General features: G+C 40.6%; 2 protein-coding genes and 1 pseudogene across 3 annotated transcripts in view; 1 reads left to right on the top strand and 2 right to left on the bottom strand.

Moving 5' to 3' along the window:
• The window catches only part of LOC311103132 (transcriptional repressor protein YY1-like), a 964,063-nt gene that overhangs the window by 346,525 nt on the left and 599,188 nt on the right, over positions 1–18,350 (bottom strand). The gene's annotated exons all lie outside the window — the stretch shown is intronic.
• Positions 1,793–12,021, bottom strand: LOC311102319 (DNA polymerase epsilon subunit 2-like; annotated as a pseudogene). Its single transcript has 9 exons — positions 12,016–12,021; positions 5,161–5,206; positions 4,970–5,042; positions 4,368–4,730; positions 4,102–4,200; positions 2,723–2,831; positions 2,227–2,403; positions 2,020–2,087; positions 1,793–1,839 (listed from the first exon to the last, which is right to left on the bottom strand). The product of its transcript is annotated as a DNA polymerase epsilon subunit 2-like (transcript).
• LOC311103131 (kelch domain-containing protein 1-like) lies at positions 12,650–18,318 on the top strand. Its single transcript, XM_084144675.1, has 14 exons — positions 12,650–12,733; positions 13,116–13,228; positions 13,529–13,599; positions 14,093–14,210; positions 14,342–14,454; positions 14,650–14,734; positions 14,841–14,924; positions 15,111–15,191; positions 15,386–15,444; positions 15,570–15,679; positions 15,783–15,855; positions 16,067–16,151; positions 16,458–16,510; positions 16,790–18,318. The coding sequence occupies exons 1-14, from the start codon at positions 12,697–12,699 to the stop codon at positions 16,923–16,925; spliced, it is 1,218 nt and encodes a 405-aa protein (XP_084000801.1). The 5' UTR covers positions 12,650–12,696; the 3' UTR covers positions 16,926–18,318.

Here is an 18,350-nt window from a genome sequence, read left to right as displayed (position 1 = left end):
AAAAAGGAAATTGGAGTGGAGGATACGTGTATGAATGACAATGAATCTATTCTTGTTGGTAAGCGTTTGTTGAGTAAGGATGCATTTGTGGGTGACCTGTTTGAGGTGTCGAAAATTGTAAAGTATGCGCTGGGAAAAGTGGAGTCTGGCATTGAACAGAACTGGTCTTATTTTGATTAATTGTATTTCTGAAGAACAGAGGAAGCTTGCAGTGAGCCTAAAAAGAAACTGGGGGATGAAATAAGTTTTGTGTTTTAAACTTCGGAGTAGAGCACCTGTCAAAGGAGTCATCTCAGGGGTGACTACTATGTTCAGGTTGAATCCCTGAAGATCATTCCTGGTGTGGTTAGTGCTCGGCATCTGACCAGTTGGATGAATGGAGAAAAATAAGAAAGTCTGTCATTCCTGTTGATATGCTGGAAGAGCTTTCGTCTCCAAACCATTGCAGTGTAAGAATTGTAAAGGATTTGGTCATGTTTCGAGAGTGTGGAGATGGACAGAGTATATTGAAGAACGGTATGTAGAAGGACGACGGTGTTGCAATTGTGGTAGGGGATCATGATCCCGAGTTCCTGGATTGCCCTGTAAGGGTGAAGGAGATTGAGGTGGCAAAAGTTAGAGTGGTCATTCGAATCTCCTATGCAGAGGCGATTAAAATAATTGTGAAAACAAGTGATGCTAGTGAAGATATGGTATTGGACGCACCACAGCCTGTAGTAAATGTTTGCTGCCAGTCAAAAGATACCCTGTGTGTTAAAAAAGGTGGATTTTGTGGAGTTCATCGCCACAGTTATAAACTGTACGGCACAAGTCTCAAATAAATCTAAGAAACTGGACATTATTGTGGCTGTGGCAGAATTTCTTTGAGGACTTAAGGATTTTACATCTGAAGACTTGCAAGGGGTATTGCCGCAGGAAGACCCGCCCTCCCAGATCCCCTTGAGCCTGTGTAGGGATCAGATCTGTTTTATTTATTTATTTAACAGAAAAGTTGTTTGATTTAGTTTAGTTTATTTTTTGGTAGTTTGGAAGTTTTTGGGGTATTTTGTTCCATTTTGGGGAATCCTGTTTCCATCCCGCAAAGTAGGTGGCGAAATGCACATTACATTGTGCGATTGCCAATATACCGAAGAAGAAGAAGAAGAAGAAATGGAGGAGAGGTTTGAGAAATGTTTGGGGTGTACCTGGCTGAGGTTCTATTTGTTTGAAAAACCTTTTAAGAGCCTATATTAGCCATTCCAAGTGATAATTGTTGCTCATTCTTGTGGATTGTTAACACCAATGACAAATAGTTTGTATGTTGATCGTTTTGGAGGATGCCGTGAACATTGAGCTGTTTTAAGGAACTCCACCAGGCTGGATTTTCCTCTTCCTCAACCATCCGGTGAGATTGATCCTGTTGACTATTAATTTGTGCCTTTATTGGATTACTTATATGTTTGTATTTGAAGGGGGATTGCAAATCTTTTTTGCTTTTTGATTGACATTGGGACCATTTTTTGTTGGACTTGGACATACTGAACTTTATTTGGGGTCTAATTTAATTGGTTTTGTGAATTTATACACTATGACAATATATGCATTTTTTTGTTGTTGCTTACTTTATTCAATTTGTCTGTCTTGCTTCGGTCACAGTATAGGAACACAGTAATTCTTTGAACTTTTATATGGTAGCATAGTTTGCGATCCAAGCTGATTGTTACAGTATGTACAAATAAAATACAAAGGGCTTTTGCAAAAGTATTTTTAGACACATTTTACAAAGCATCTTACACAACCATTACAGCCGATCCCCAAGTCCAGAATTATCATTATGGTCTTTAGAGGCTTTGAAGTTTGCTGTGGAGAATGAAAAAATATTTAGATCAGAAAGGAGAAATGAAGACATCGAAACCAAATTGATTCTCAATACTGTCGTTACCGTATAGCCAGTAAAGAGCTAATAAAAATAATGAGTAGCATCAAGTGAGTTACGTGTAGAGGCTGCATAAACAAAGAAGACAAAATAACATTTCTCACCTGTCTTCAACCATCCTGTTGGAAGGGTAATATACCTTACAAGTGAAGCCACTTTTTGGGAAGGAGCCCCGCAAGAACAGAATGATACATTAAACAGTACATAAAAACAGCTTCTAAATGAAGAATAGAATATCTAATGTTCATAATGTCATACTGAGTCTCATAATAAAACAAAATGGTAAAAATCTCAGAATAAGTATAAAGTACCGCGTTGAAGCAGAGGCAGTCTGTGTTGGATATGTTGAAGGGGTCATATTTGTCCGCAAAGATGATGACATCAGGCACGGGGTAAACCCGTAAAGCGCAGTCATAGGCCCAGAACACTGGACTGACATACAGCCGCAGTGGTGTCAGGTGGCCCTGAGACAAGATGGTTTTCACAAACTGGAGATAGAGAATATAATGGGTGATTGATTGTCAGACATTTTCAGGTTATCTTTCATGACAAATAAATTATACTACAGGACCCGTATCCACAAAGCATCTCAGAGTAGGAGTGCTGATCTAGAATCAGTTTGGCCTTTTAGATCATCATTATATGGACGGGGGGGGGGGACGGGGGGGGGGGGGGGGGACAATCCTAGATCAGCACCCCTACTCTGAAGTGCTTTGTGAATACAGGCCATGGTTACTAGCCAAGTTAGATGCTATAGGCAGTAGTAGTAGAGGTTGAGTACGTCATAACTGGGGAGCTAAAACTCACATGGTTTGGAATGTCGAGATTGCTGCTAGGCAGCTGGACACCATTTCTAGACATCTTGTTCACCAGGTCTTCTCGGATGACAACAATCTCCTGGCTGCAGTACTGGATTCTGTGACAGGAAAAGTAGAATCACAGGTTGTGATACGTCAAAGATGACATTTACAAAATGCCACTGTAGAGGCAAAACAAAGACAACAAGCAATCTGGAAACCTGTGAAAGCAAGAATGGTAAAATGCTATAATGAGCAAATGCAGCCTTATGCAGACAAATGTATTTGACAATGCTCCATATTAGCTATCATAAAAAATCTGAACTTTGCTTATAAAGACAAGAAACAAATTACAGAAAAGAGAACAAATCAAGCAACTACAATATTTCAGTCACCTGCATCGGTTTGTAGTGAATATATTGGGGATTTTTCAGTAGACTATAAGTTAAACATAGTTAATCACAACATGACAAGCACATAGCCAGGGTTAAACATAGTTACATCTCTGTTGCTAGGCAGGAACTTAATTGGTTCCTCTCACTGGTGTAGTCATGGCTCTGCCTGATGCTAGAACCTTCGTGGGCGTGGAAGTATGCATGCGTGAAATAGGACTGTTTCTTCTCTCGTCATCTGACCTGACTTCGGGTCGAATTCCTCGCTCCTCCCTAATCCAAGGCTGTCCTACCTTATCAGTGACTGAAACCAGACTGTTGCCCTTTGCCTCCCTCCTTAGGCATATTCCTGAAACGAAGCCAGGGGTTAAACATAGTTCAGACTATAAGTTAAACATATTTTTCAGTAGACTATAAGTTAAACTATACGTTAAACATAGTTAAATCTTTTCAGACTAAAAAGTTAAACATAGTTAAGCACAATGACAAGCAGTAAGACTAAGTGGTACAGAAGGAAGAGGCTTGGAACAGAGCCAGGAAATGGACCTGAGAATGGGCCTACAATGTGTGAGAACTGCCTGCTATGTGTATATGTTTGAGAAATGGATTATGGACCTGCCATGGTTAAGCCATGTTTAAGTATCGATTGATAGGTTTGGGAATCAATTAGGGGGTCAGAACGGAGCCAGGAAATGGCTCTGTTATTTTTACATGACAGGGCTTGGTCCCGCCACTATTGTTTCCAGACGCTGAATATAGAGGGAAGAGAAGTCAGATATTGCCACTGTTATAAAATAAGGAAGTGGGCGGAGCGGTCAAGTGGTGAAAACAGGAGACAGTGGTGGAGGAACTAAACAGGGAGGGATTAAGCTAAAAAGTATGTAATGGAACTGTATATAAACTGAGAGCCGAGTGTTGGAAAGTTAGATGCTCTGCAGACCACCCTATTATCTGTGTAATAAAGTATATCTTAATTCTACAAAAACTCTGAAAGTACTTTGTGTTCGACTGAAGACAAAGACAATTTTCTACATCAAATACAGAGAATGGCACCCTCTGTCTGAACTCCTCAGTGATGTGGTCTGCCAACGGGGGCCTGAGGACATAAGCATTTATATAAAGTAGAGTACCTCATGGTTAGTACAGAACAGAAAAAGCCCTATAGAAAGTGTCTATTGAAAAACACTGAAACATCAAAGGATTATAGTCAAATCATGAACAATACAACTGAGGAATAACATGTCTCAGTTTTTCCACTCTCACCTGGGTTGGATTGTGCTGGGACCAGGGTCTTCGGGACCGGGGGCGAACACAAAGCGACTAAACCAACAACAATTGGAATTATAAAGGCCTTTTTACAGAAACAGTTGTCAGAAAGTGCTTTACAGTAACCTGGTAAAGACCCCCATATGAATTCTTATTCTGTGAGTGAGAAGTTATGGGTCGGACAAACCTGAGAACATGAGGTGGATTTTTTCCAGCACCTCCATGCTGTTCAGCCACACATCGGAGACCACCACAAACATGGCGTCCTCGTTCTCCTCCTCCAGCTGCTTCAGCTTGGCAGAGGCCTTCACCGACGTGGTGGACGGGCCGCGGAAGAAGTTCACATTGCCGTAGTAGGCTCTGAAAACCAGACTTCATTCTCATCCTCATTGTTTTTGGATTTGATTCATTTATACAGGGGATGTATTTTTTTAGGCCAACTGTACAGTTCAAAACATTTTAAAAGACTTGCACCCTTCTCAGTAGGCCTACTGATTTTCAGACGAGGAGACATTATGTAGGCAATGTCGATTTATTAGTCAAGAAGACAATACTTATAAGTCAACAATTAGCAACATTCTGCAATCTAATCTACTGACCGTGTAGTGGATGATGGCTCGGTCGGTGGGAACCTAAATGCATTGACATGTAAGACTGAGTCCTCATACCAGCCTGTGGGGGAAAGATGACCAGACTATTAACTCATTGCATAACACAATGAGGTAATAGTAAATGGTACCTCTCCTGTCTGATGTCCATTCATGTGGATGAAGAGGATCATTTATTTTACCGTCTGCCAGAACAAAGCAGGACTCTGTGTAAAGTCCACTGTGGAACTGGTGAGGACAAGGTTAAGGAAAACATGTATGCTTTGAAATACGGACTATGTTCCAGACTTGAATTGGCCATGTTCCTCTATGTAACCGAACACGTTTGTCATTCTCCTTTCATCAGCGCCATAATGAAAGGATATTGCCTTTGAGAGGTTCAGCTGTACTTTACCACTGGGGTCTTCCAGATAGAATGTCCCCTGAAAAAAAGAACATATTTAAAAAAAACTTAACATGATGCAAATATTACTCCCTATTACCATTGTTTGTGTATGTGTGTGTGTGTGTATACAGTGCATAAGGAAAGTATTCAGACCCCTTTACTTTTTCCACATTTTGTTACGTTACAGCCTTATTCTAAAATTTATTGAATTGATTTTTTTATTCATCAATCTACACACAATACCCCATAATGACAAAGCAAAAACTGGTTTTTAGAAATGTTTGCAAAATTATAAAATAAAATAAATGAAATATCACATTTACATAAGTATTCAGACCCTTTACTCAGTACTTTGTTGAAGCACCTTTGGCAGCGATTACAGCCTCGAGTCTTCTTGGGTATGACACTACAAGCTTGGCACACCTGTATTTGGGGAGTTTCTCCCATTCTTCTCTGCAGATCCTCTCAAGCTCTGTCAGGTTGGATGGGGAGCGTCGCTGCACGGCTATTTTCAGGTCTCTCCAGAGATGTTCGATCGGGGTCAAGGCTCTGTCTGGTCCACTCAAGGACATTCAGAGACTTGTCCCGAAGCCAATCCTGCGTTGTCTTGGCTGTGTGCTTAGGGTCATTGTCCTGTTGGAAGATAAACCTTCGCCCCAGTCTGAGGTCCTGAGCGATCTGGAGCAGGATCTCTCTGTACTTTGCTCCGTTCACCTTTCCCTCAATCCTGACTAGTCTCCCAGTCCCTGACGCTGAAAAACATCCCAACGGCATGATGCTGCCACCACCATGCTTCACCGTCGGGATGGTGCCAGGTTTCCTCCAGACGTGAAGCTTGGCATTCAGGCCAAAGAGTTCAATCTTGGTTTTATCAGAACAGAGAATCTTGTTTCTCATGGTCTGAGAGTCCTTAGGTGCCTTTTGGCAAACTCCAAGCGGGCTGTCGTGCCTTTTACTGAGGATTGGCTTCCGTCTGGCCACTCTACCATAAAGGCCTGATTGGTGGAGTGCTGCAGAGATGGTTGTCCTTCTGGAAGGTTCTCCCATCTCCACAGAGGAACTCTGGAGCTCTGCCAGAGTGACCATCGGGTTCTTTGTCACCTCCCTGACCAAGGCCCTTCTTCCCCGATTGCTCATTTGGCCGGGCGGCCAGCTCTAGGAAGTGTCTTGGTAGTTCCAAACTTCTTCCACTTAAGAATGATGGAGGCCACTGTGTTCTTGGGGACTTTCAATACTGCACACATTTTTTGGTACCCTTCCCCAGATCTGTGCCTCGACACAATCCTGTCTACGGACAATTCCTTCGACCTCATGGCTTGGTTTTTGCTCTGACACGCACTGTCAACTGTGGGACCTTAAATATACAGGTGTGTGCCTTTCCAAATCATGTCCAACCATTTGAATTTATCACAAGTGGACTCCAATGAAGTTGTAGAAACATTTCAAGAATAATACATGGAGACAGGATGCACCTGAGCTCAATTTCGAGTCTCATAGCAAAGGGTTTGAATACTTATGTAAATAAGGTATCTGTTTTATTTTATTTTATACATTTGCACACAAAAAAAAAACTATTTGCTTTGTCATTATGGGGTATTGTGTGTAATCCATTTTAGAATAAGGCTGTAACGTAACAATGTAGAAAAAGGGAAGTAGTCTGAATACTTTACGAATGCACTGTGTATATACACACACACACACACACACACACACATTTATAGTACCAGGCAAAAGTTTGGACACACCTACTCATTCAAGGGTTTTTCTTTATTTTTACTATTTTCTACATTGTAGAATAATAGTGAAGACATCAAAAGGATGAAATAACACATATGGAATCATGTAGTAACCAAAAAAGTGTTAAATAAATCAAAGTATATTTTATATTGGAGATTCTTCAATGTAGCCACCCTTTGCCTTGATGACAGCTTTGCACACGCTTGGCATTCTCTCAACCAGCTTCATGAGGTAGTCACCTGGAATGCATTTCAATTAACAGGTGTGCCTTGTTAAAAGTTGGTTGGGATAATGGGACAATTAGGAGTACAACGCATTTCTCATCCCTGGATTGAGTTATGTTTTCCTAGCCATATCTTGTGCCAGCTCCGCGGTGTCTTAATCTACACATGAAGCCTGCCAACCCTATAGTGCAGCTATAAGCAAGTGGGTCAGCTCTGCTGGCTACTAGCCTAGCTTTTGAAAACTCTAGGCGGCATTCTGCCTTCTCCCTACAGTTCTCAGCCATTAGCTTCACCCAGGACTGCCTAAATCCTGATGCTGTGTTTTAACGTTTAGAAACGTCAATAATCATCGCTTGCGATACAGCTTTCGAAACATATGGCCCTTATCTTTCATCAGCGTGAAAGAATCCCTCAAATAAAAAAGATACAGTTACAGTAGCAGGTTGGCACAGATCCATATAGCTATGGGTGCCTCCATTCGACGAAACTACATTCCCACTACACTTTCCGAGTTATGCTTAAACACAGGTGTTCGGAGCATGCTAAATAGCTAATTAGCACAAGTCGTTGCCTCTAGTCTTCCGTCCGTTTTCCGTAAACAAGCACTGTAATATGGAGATATGGCCGTGTGGGAACACTAACCCTAACAAGGTATGTATAAATGTAACCTATTTTTTTATATAAATGTGTATATATATATATATATATATATATATATATATATATATATATATATATATATATATATATATATTTCTCGCTGATATGAAAGCTAAGGTTCTTATGCTTCCAATACAGTACCACAAGCGATGCATGTTAATGTTCAGATTGAGCGTCGGGGATCTTAACAACCCCCCCCCCCCTACAGAAGACGCCTTCATCCAATGACCTATGTGTAATGGAATGGAACTGAGAGTCATGATCAAGGGCTAGCTCGGGCCCTGTGCCACGAAGGGGCTAAAGGCGTAGAAAACACCATGCTCTACCAACTGAGCTACATCCCTGCCAGCCATTCCCTCCCCTACCCTGGACGACACTGGGCCAATTGTGCGACGCCCCATGGGTCTCCCGGTCGCGGCCGGCTACGACAGAGCCTGGATTTGAACCAAGATCTCTAGATCTCACAGCTAGCACTGTGATGCAGTGCCTTAGACCACTGCGCCACTCGAGAGGTACCGTTTGTACCATCTAAACCTAACTAAACTTAAGAACAGGCAGCATAGAAATAGTGCACATAGAACAGATCTAACACTTTTTAGACTTGCTTTCAATGAGAATGACAGATCTATAACTCAACATTTCTTTGTGAATTTGGTCAGGTCGCCCAAAAAGTTATATATTGTAGCGTTATGGCAAAAACATATTGTACATTTAGCAAATTCGTAACAAATCATACAAATTGTAATTCGTAACATATCATACAAAAATGGATGTTGGACGTTCTCAAATTAATACATACCAAACAAAACGTAACATATTATACTAAATGGAGTGTCTCGGATTTATGTACAGAATAATACAAAATGTCCATTGGGTTTACGTAAAAAGCGGGAAAAAACGCTTTTCATCTCTCATCTCTGTGTAAGGCTTAGTGAATAACGTGATATGCCTCAGCCTGTAATATTTGATTTTGATTTAAAAGGGCGGGGTGAAGTTTTCAGTTGAAGCTTCTTCACGCTTAGCTATAAAAAGCATTAGTATTATTAGCTTTAGCCTATTTAGCTAGCTCGAACCAGCTAATCTAATCAGAAATTGGTTTCGCCAAAGTACCCAAACAAAGGAGAAGGAGAGCGATGAGCAGCTGCATCAAACCACCGAGGCCGCCAACAGCGATGATGCTCCCGATCTCCAGCTAGCTTGGTGTGCAGAGCCTACCCACCCTTCCACAAGCGCCGCCATAATGGCTCCACAGCCGCCTCCACCCCCGACTGTTCCTGATGATCTTGTAACAGAGGAGCCAGCCCAGGTTAGCCTAGAATCCTACCCTAGCCGCAGGTTTTCTGTCCAAAAACGTTCATTTAATAGCAACTGGTTCTTAGGAAGAGTGGCTGGAATACTCGGTTACTGCAGATGCTGCATTTTGTTTCCCCATGTTGAAAGTTCTGTGTTGGGTCCAATGCTAACGCAGACAAGCAGTGTTGCCGACTCCTCAGTAAGGAAAGTAGCTATTGGCTGTCCGAAAAGTCTCTAGAAGTCGCTAAATGACGTCATCACCTAATTTGCATAATTTGCCATGTGCATGTAATTGTGATGGAGAGAGGAATAATGTTGTGGGAGAGACAAAAAGTGAGTAAAAAACACCCTACATTTACATCCCGCCCTGAATGTAAGCCAGGGAGGGATCAGCCAGCGGCGGCTTCCCACATGCGCAATTCATTTGCAGTCTGAACATCTCCTGCTCTGACTGCAGCTGGGAGGGACTGCTGCGCGAGGACTGGGCCGCCTGTGAGTGCTTTGGGACGGGGGTAACAAAGTACCCGCTGCTCGTTGAGAAGAGTAAGAACGATACGTGCTTTCACGTCAGAGTCTCCAAAAGTCTCCAATAACACCAGAAAAAGTCGCTAGATTTGTCACTAGTCGCTTTTTTGAAAAAGTGTCGCTAGAGGGGTCTGAAAACTCGCTAAATATAGCGACAAAGTCGCTAAGTTGGCTACACTGCAGACAAGGCCTTTACCCAAACTGGGTATTCTAACTGGAAGAATGCTATTGATAGTACCAAAGTATTTGCTAGGCACGCATCAAGCAAAGAGCATTTGAAATGCACTGCACTGTGGAAAGAGTGCTATTGGGAACATCAGTGTCACTTTCAACACTTGTTAATGATCGGCAGCTGGCAAAAAATTGCATGTATTTGTCTGCGATTGTGGACATTGAGTTCCTTGTTTCAAACCAGCAACCACTGAGGGGGACATTGGACGCGATAAGAATCAAGAGGGGAGGGGGGCAGTGGACTTTTTCTGTCTATGATGAAATATAATCTCCAAAAAGATGAGGAACTTGCCAAGGTGTTTAGCACCATACCCCATAATGCCACATACACGTAACACAATATTCAAAATGAAATCATAGCGCTCATGAGTGAGATTGTCACTGAGGAAATAGATAAAGAAATCTGAGAATCTTGGTACACACTGAAGGTAAACGGGACCAAGGATCCTACTGGATGTGAAAATATAGCCACTGGACAGTACAGCAGGCCAGCAGTACAGAGAAGAGACTGAGTGTAAAAGACTGTTCTTTAGCAAGTTGGATGCTGTCATTGGGGAAATGTCAGAACAATTCAGCGAAGGCAACTGCCAACTGGTGGAGGCCCTGTGTGCCCTTTGACCCAGAGAGGCATTACTTTCTAGATGTGTAAAAGGTGAAGCCACTGCTGGATTTAAGCAAAACAGATTTGATGGAAGCTGAGTTTAATGTCGCTCCCCAGGTTTTGCAGGATGAAATCGCCCGCTCTAGCTCCAATGAGGACAAATGGACCCCACTTGCTATCCTGTAACAATTCTCTGGGCCTCTCTCCACTATAACGACTGGGTTTACTGCACTAAAACATGGACTGACTTTTGGGGTGTCCACAGCTACATGCGAGAACTCATTTTCCACTTTGAAAAACGTGTTCAGTCAGCACAGAAGAAGCATGCTACCCCCAAGAAAAGCTCAACTAATCCAACTGGCATTTGAGGGGGATCTTAAAAGATTTTGGGTAGAATAGAATGATCAATTACTCAGGAAGTTCCACAGAGCATCAAGGAAGCTGCAACTCTTTTGAAAATGTAAGATTGAAACAATCTAGCTGGTTGGTTTTTATCTAAATCTTGCTTTAGTGTTTAGGGTGCTGTCCATGGTGCTGATAGAGCACAGCGAGATTGTGTGCCATCGAACCTGTCATTTCTTGGTCAAAAGCATTTTTTAAACTTTAATGTTTGTGGTATAGCATGATATAAGCAGAATTCAATTTAATTCCAACACAAGAACCCAAATGACGTCCTGGGTATAGCTACATATCGGTAAAACAACCATTAGGTCTGGATAGGTTGAATTGGGACAACCTGCCTGAAGCTTATCTGGGCAATAAAAACCTGTTTTTGCTTTGTCGTTATGGGATATTGTGTGTAGATTGATGAGGGGGGAAAACAATTTAATCAATTTTAGAATAAGGCTGTAATGTAACAAAATGTGGAAAAAGTCAAGGGGTCTGAATACTTTCCGAATGCACTGTAGGCTGTTTGTAATACGGAAATTGCCCATCTAAATGCCTTGCTGCAGGGGGCAGTCCATTGTGCTGATACAGCACAGCAGAGACAGGATATATTCCAAAAGCACTCAATTATCTCGGAGTCTCGGCATTTAAACTTTGTTTATTATGGTATAGCGTAATTATATGCAGAATTCAATATAATTCCAATGCAACCCCCCAAAACAAATGTTTTAGCCCCTTTGGCGATTTCAACTGCCCCCTTGTCACTTTATCCTGGTGCCGGGTCTGGGCTAGCTACTAGCTTAGCTTCTTGGTATCTGACAGTGACACTAACACAACAACAGACCAAGTTAGATACTAACTAGCAATGCAACCATTACATTTACTGTAAACAAATATGTCAAGAACAACATGATTGACAAATAATAACATATGGTCGAAGCATAAGACCTCGCATCTTGAAGCCAGCAGACACTTTTGTCTTCACTTTGCGAACCTCCATTTTCAATCCAATCTTCTTTCAACAATCAAACATTTGGCGCTAAATCTTAACTAAAGCCTATAGGCTATATGGCTCGTCACTTCCTCCAAAGCAAAAATTATACACAACAAGCTTATTTTTAGTCTATGCCTATTGCACGATTCTGCGGTTTTTGCAATCCGGATTCCTTAGGAAGTCCCTACCCCATTGACGTTGAAACGTAAAATGGTTGGCTAAAGGTTAAAGGGGCAATCAGCGGTTGCTATATCCATTTACATCCATTTTAATGATATGTATCCATTGATTCTTGAAAAATATTACTTATAAATGCCTCCTGAGCTTAGTTCAACTGTCGTACCCCAACATAACCCAAAATATAAGCTTATTTTACGCCATTGTTTTAAACAAAGAAAATGTAAGCAAACACTATATAGCCTCAAAACATGGCAAAACTATAATTGCTGATGTCATGGATGGTCAATCCTTGCATCCATAGCTCTGTCTATGAATTTGAGAGTGAGTAAATTTCTCCAGCCCCATTCTTAGGCTTTTTACCGAACCAGGGGTGGGGAGACGACTTTATTGTTTCTATCGCTGATTGCCGCTTTAAGGTTGGGGTTTAGGAAGGGACGTCCCAAGGACCCCAGATAGTACAAACCACGATTATGCCGAGATTTGCTGTTTTGAAGTCAGCTGATGTTAAAACACCCCGTATTCACAAAGACACAGACATGTAAGTATATAGATTATTACCTGAATGTTTATTAATGTATTATCAGCCATGTCTTGTGTTTATTCGTCATATCTCAATAGTATTTTCACATGTTTACAACACATCAGTGTAGAAAGAATACAGAATAAAACAATCATTAGGTATGGATAGGTTGAATTGGGACAACCTGCCTGAAGCTTATCAGGGCAAGAAACGTGTTTTCTCTCAGAAGCTGTTGATCGAAAAAATCTTGAGACGCGCTGTCAGAGGCTATTTTGACAAAACTGAGCAACTCGGATCTCTGAGCAGATTTCTTCAACGATACTGAAAAAGATATAATGTCCTAACATAGTGATATTTGTTTCAATGTAGCAACGTAACCTATTTTATTTGTCCTTATTAGCATCCATGGATTCTGCAATTGAAAAGCACTGTTCAGAGCTTGTAGCCCGTGAGCGAAGCGGTCATACGGCTCTAATTGAGAGAAATGTCCTGTACGTGTGGGGAGGCTACGTGGTAAGCAAAAACTGTCAAACAGATAGCCTACCTGGCTGCAACTGTCTTGACAAGCATTGTCAATGGATAGTGTTTTCTTTAATTTATGTTTCTTATTTCACCAACATGCTATTTGGATCATGACAAAATATTCAAGGTTTATGCAATATGTTGATTGATGGCAAAGGACTACTCCATGTTATTTCCCACGGGGGGGGCAGTATGAAAAATGTATGCACTAACTAACTGTAAGTCGCTCTGGATAAGAGCGTCTGCTAAATGACTAAAATGTAAATGTAAATGTAAATTTGTTTTCTGCAGTCAATTGCTGATGATGAAGTTTTCCTACCCAATGATGAAATCTGGTTATATGACTTAGAAAGAGGTGTATGGTAAGAATATTAATGGAATTTTAACAAAGGAACACATTTCTAAGATTATGAATGGATAAGTTGATATCTTGTGAGAACTAAGCTTGATTTGGAATCTTCTGCTACAGTCTACCCATCAAAAAACGACCATGCAACAATTCACTTCACTTTTGCACTGAAACAACCCACTGTGCAAAAACTGGTTGAATCATTTCCTTTCAACAACAAAAATATAAATGTAATGACATTGAATCAATGTGGAAAACTGATTTGGATTTGCAAAAACTCATTGAGATGTAAACACTACATTTCATAATTATGAAGCTCTGCATTATATCAGAGGTGTTGTTACATGTTATTTACAATGTTGTTACACAGTTGCTAGAAGTTCATTGATACAATGAAATATTGGTCAGTGGTTTGTGTTTATATCTGTACTCTGTATGCTTTGTGTGCATTTTGCGCCCTGCAACTTACATTTCCCTGTTTTGTTTGTTTATTCTCCATTCTGAAGGGAAATGTGCAAGATGTCGGGAGAGGTCCCGCCCCCAATGTCAGGCACCTGTGGCTGCTCTCTGAATGGAGACATGTACATATTTGGGGGATGCGATGACAACGGCCAGACCAACCAAGTAAACCCACTCAATAGAAAAAAGCCCCCTAATGTACAGTACATTTGCAAGGATGTGTGAAAATCCTCAATATCTAACCATGCCTTACATTGTTTTGTTTACATTTACATGCTGAAATGATCTGTAATCAGCTTTACTGTGTCAATCTCCTGGATGGAAAATACACTTGGAGGAAAGTTAACCATAAGAGTGGCTCCCCTCCCTCACCCAGAGATAAGCTCTCTTGCTGGGTTTTCAATGGCAGGCAAGCATTCTTTTTACAAAACCAACGCCCATGGCAGTACTGCCCTAATTGGGTACGATTTACACCTTTACTATTGGTGGTGATCTAAAAATAGTGGGCTGGCCCAACTAATATCGTTCCTACACTTATGGGGGTGCCCAGCTCCCCTGTAATATGAAACCCTTGTGATTGGGATATGTTTTGGTCATTCTGTAGGCTCATCTACTTTGGTGGATATGGTCATAAGGAACTTGATGACATCAATAACAACAGAAGCTTCCTTATGGATGAGGCATCATGGGTAATTTTTGCTTCTGGGTGCAATTATATCCAAAGGTATAAATACATTTTCTAGTACTATTAACTTTTTACTTTATTATATGGATTAGTAATATTGTGCTCTGTAGGTGGATGACATCTATTGGGGATGGAACAATGAAGTCCATATGTTTGACCCAACATCGGCCAGTTGGAGTGAACCACATACCAGTGTAAGACAATACATTGAAACATGTTTATTATATATAATTTTTTTTAAATAAGGCCATTCATTGTGATATTGAAGACATGATATCATATACAATAAACTAAATAATGTGCTATGACATCACATGATTTTTGAGGAATGGAACATACAAGGCAAATATACTTTATTTGTGGATATCTACTGTCTACAGGGTTGTGCACCTGAGCCCAGAGCTGCCCATGCCAGTGCAACACTTGGCCACAAAGGATATGTATGTGGGGGCAGAATAAGGGTGAGAAATTATTCATCTCAACTCCTCTCCATGGTTGCATTGAAGCACAAACCCAAAAATCCTAAAGTGTATTGCTAATACAATATGTGGGATTACGTCTTTTATTGTGCATACAAGTTTAAATATACATACTTAACTCAAGTTTTTTTGCTTTGGTTTGAAATAAGATCTTCTGTTTTTCTTTTCACTTTTAGGAAACCAGGACAAGTGACATTCATTGTCTAGATCTAGAATCATGGACATGGTCCGAAATGTATGCATTTACTGTTCACTCTTCCAAATGCTCAACTTAAAATGGTTACTGTCCTGTACTATACTGTTATCACAACACGCTTGACTTTATTTTTTTAAACTGTTCTTTCAAAATGGCTTTTCTAGAGTACCAGCATCCAATGTGCCAGTGGGAAGGTCGTGGCACACCCTCACTGCAATATCCGATAGCAGTTTGTTTCTATTTGGAGGACTGAGTTTAGACTGCAAACCAATGAGTAAGTAATTTACCCATTCAGGTTCAAAATCATACCTCTGTACCTTATGGTCCATGGAAATATGCCATTATTTGCTTTTCAAAAAAATGTATGATATCTCCAGGCGATGGCTGGGTATTTGATGTTGGGACGAAGAAATGGAGAGAGTTTGAGCATCCATACATGAACAAACCAAGGTAGTGCATGTGCAAGTTGTTTGTGTCATGTTTAAATCTAGCTGAATTACTAAACTGGTATTGAAAAGCATTACATTTTCCAATCTGAAGTCTGAGGAATGTACGTAAAATGGTAAAACTGTAAGCACATTGTCTGACCCATAGAGATCCTATAATTCACGCTATATGTAATTCTATGATCTGACCCTGTTTATTTATTTTCCACCCTCAGGTTGTGGCACACAGCATGCCAAGGGAAGGACTCTGATGTCATTGTGTTTGGGGGTAGTTGCGACTACATCCTCCTAGTAGACACAGTAAGTATTATGGCAACCACTTTAGAATCATTCTAATTCTATGGAAACCACACAAGGAACTTCCCAAATCATTCACATTGGATGATTTTACCATTTGTGACAGGAAGGAAATTGCTTGGTATTATGTTAATGCATATATTATAAAAATTCATAAGCAGATAATCATTTATGGTGAATTATGGAAGACATGTATCATGAATTATGGAAGACATGTATCATGAATTATGGAAGACATGTATCATGAATTATGGAAGACATGTTGACAATGAGCTGTTATGGTACTGTTTCGTTATCACCTTTCTTTAGGGTCACTGCAATGATGCACTTGTTTTCCAGATCCAGCCCTACCCCCTCTTTCGGTAACTAATCAATTATGATAATTCAATGAGGGAGAATCTGTCTCAGCTAGAAGACACTTTGACATTTTGGAAATCATGTTGACTGATAAAACAAAAAAATATTCTATATACAGAATGGTCCCCATACAAATAGTTAATTGATTTTATTATTTTACCATTACATAGATGCTATGACACAGTGAAAGTTTAGTATAGGAAGCTGCAACTACCAAATGCATGCAATGACCTCTTAGCCTATACATTTACTGTCCTTTAAAAAGTTTTAAAAATGTCTTACAGGATATGTGAGGATTACATAGCCAAGAATGTGAAGAACTGCAAGATGCTTGAAAAACAGCTTCCATTTGTGCCCCCAAAACTACTGCCATCTGTACAGAGGAGAATGTCATTTTTTCGGACAACTAGGAAAATATAGCATTGTCAGATGTAAATATTAAGGGAAATGTTCAATAGTAGACTACAGTAAACTGATAACGCAGAGTTCAGACTATGTTCCACATATTACTGTTGATAAGGCCTTCATAGTATGTGGGGAGATTTGTCTTGCAAAACATTATTGATTTATTGTAAATGTTTTACAGTTTATTTTACAGTGCATTCGGAAAGTATTCAGACCCCTTGACTTTTTCCACATTTTGTTACGTTACATGGATTAAATAAAACAAATCCAACCATCTCTGCAGCACTCCACCAATCAGGCCTTTATGGTATAGTGGTCAGACAGAAGCCACTCCTCAGTAAAAGGCACATGACAGCCCGCTTGGAGTTTGCCAGAAAGCACCTAAAGGATTCAGACCATGAGAAACAAGATTCTCTGGTCTGATGAAACCAAGATTGAACTCTTTGGCCTGAATGCCAAGCGTCACGTCTGGAGGAAACCTGGCACCATCCCTACGGTGAAGCATGGTGGTGGCAGCAACATGCTGTGGGGATGTTTTTCAGCGGCAGGGACTGGGAGACTAGTCAGGATCGAGACAAAGATGAATGGAGCAAAGTACACAGAGATCCTTGATGAAAACCTGCTCCAGAGCGCTCAAGACCTCAGACTGGGATGAAGGTTCACCTTCCAACAGGACAACGACCCTAAGCACACAGCCAAGACAACGCAGGAGGGGCTTCGGGACAAGTCTCTGAATGTCCTTGAGTGGCTCAGCCAGAGCCCGGACTTCAACACGATCAAACATCTCTGGAGAGACCTTAAAATAGCTGTGCAGCGACGCTCCCCATCCAACCTGACAGAGCTTGAGAGGATCTGCAGATAAGAATGGGAGAAACTCCCCAAATACAGGTGTGCCAAGCTTGTAGCGTCATACCCAAGACGACTTGAGGCTGTAATTTCTACCAAAGGTGCTTCAACAAAGTACTGAGTAAAGGGTCTGAATACTTATGTCAATGTGATATCAGTTTTTTATTTGTAATACATTATCAAACATTTCTAAAAACCTGTTTTTGCTTTGTCATTATGGGGTATTGTGTGTAGATTGATGAGGGAAAAAAACAATTGAATCCATTTTAGAATAAGGCTGTAATTTAACAAAATGTGAAAAAAGTCAAGGGGTCTGAATACTTTCAAAATGCACTGTATATGACTATGAATGGATATGTATTCTGCCGGCAACAAAAGCAAAGGCATTTTAATAAAGAAGACTGTTGTAATGTTTGATATCATTCCTAATTTTTACAACTTCAACTTTGCTTTGGCCACCACCCCCACATGGTTATAATAACATGATATAAAACTTTTGATGACAGTCATAAAAATGTTCATTCACTCAAGTCAGAGAGGCTGAAGTTTTATTATGGCTTTGGAATGACTTACTTCGTTTATGTATATTACTAC

The sequence above is a fragment of the Coregonus lavaretus genome (genome assembly GCF_964263955.1).
Source record: "Coregonus lavaretus genome assembly, chromosome: 27".
Taxonomy (NCBI): domain Eukaryota; kingdom Metazoa; phylum Chordata; class Actinopteri; order Salmoniformes; family Salmonidae; genus Coregonus; species Coregonus lavaretus.
Note: the sequence above shows the minus strand (reverse complement) of the source record. Positions and strands in the feature narration are given on the sequence as shown.

What these genes read in the sequence shown, in the direction of transcription:
- LOC311103131 (XM_084144675.1), top strand. Translation starts at nt 12,697, where the DNA reads ATGTTAAAACACCCCGTATTCACAAAGACACAGACAT. An exon ending in GACTTAGAAAGAGGTGTATG is followed by an intron (nt 13,600 to 14,092) that starts GTAAGAATATTA and finishes TCCATTCTGAAG; the next exon opens with GGAAATGTGCAAGATGTCGG. An exon ending in TTTAGACTGCAAACCAATGA is followed by an intron (nt 15,680 to 15,782) that starts GTAAGTAATTTA and finishes TGATATCTCCAG; the next exon opens with GCGATGGCTGGGTATTTGAT.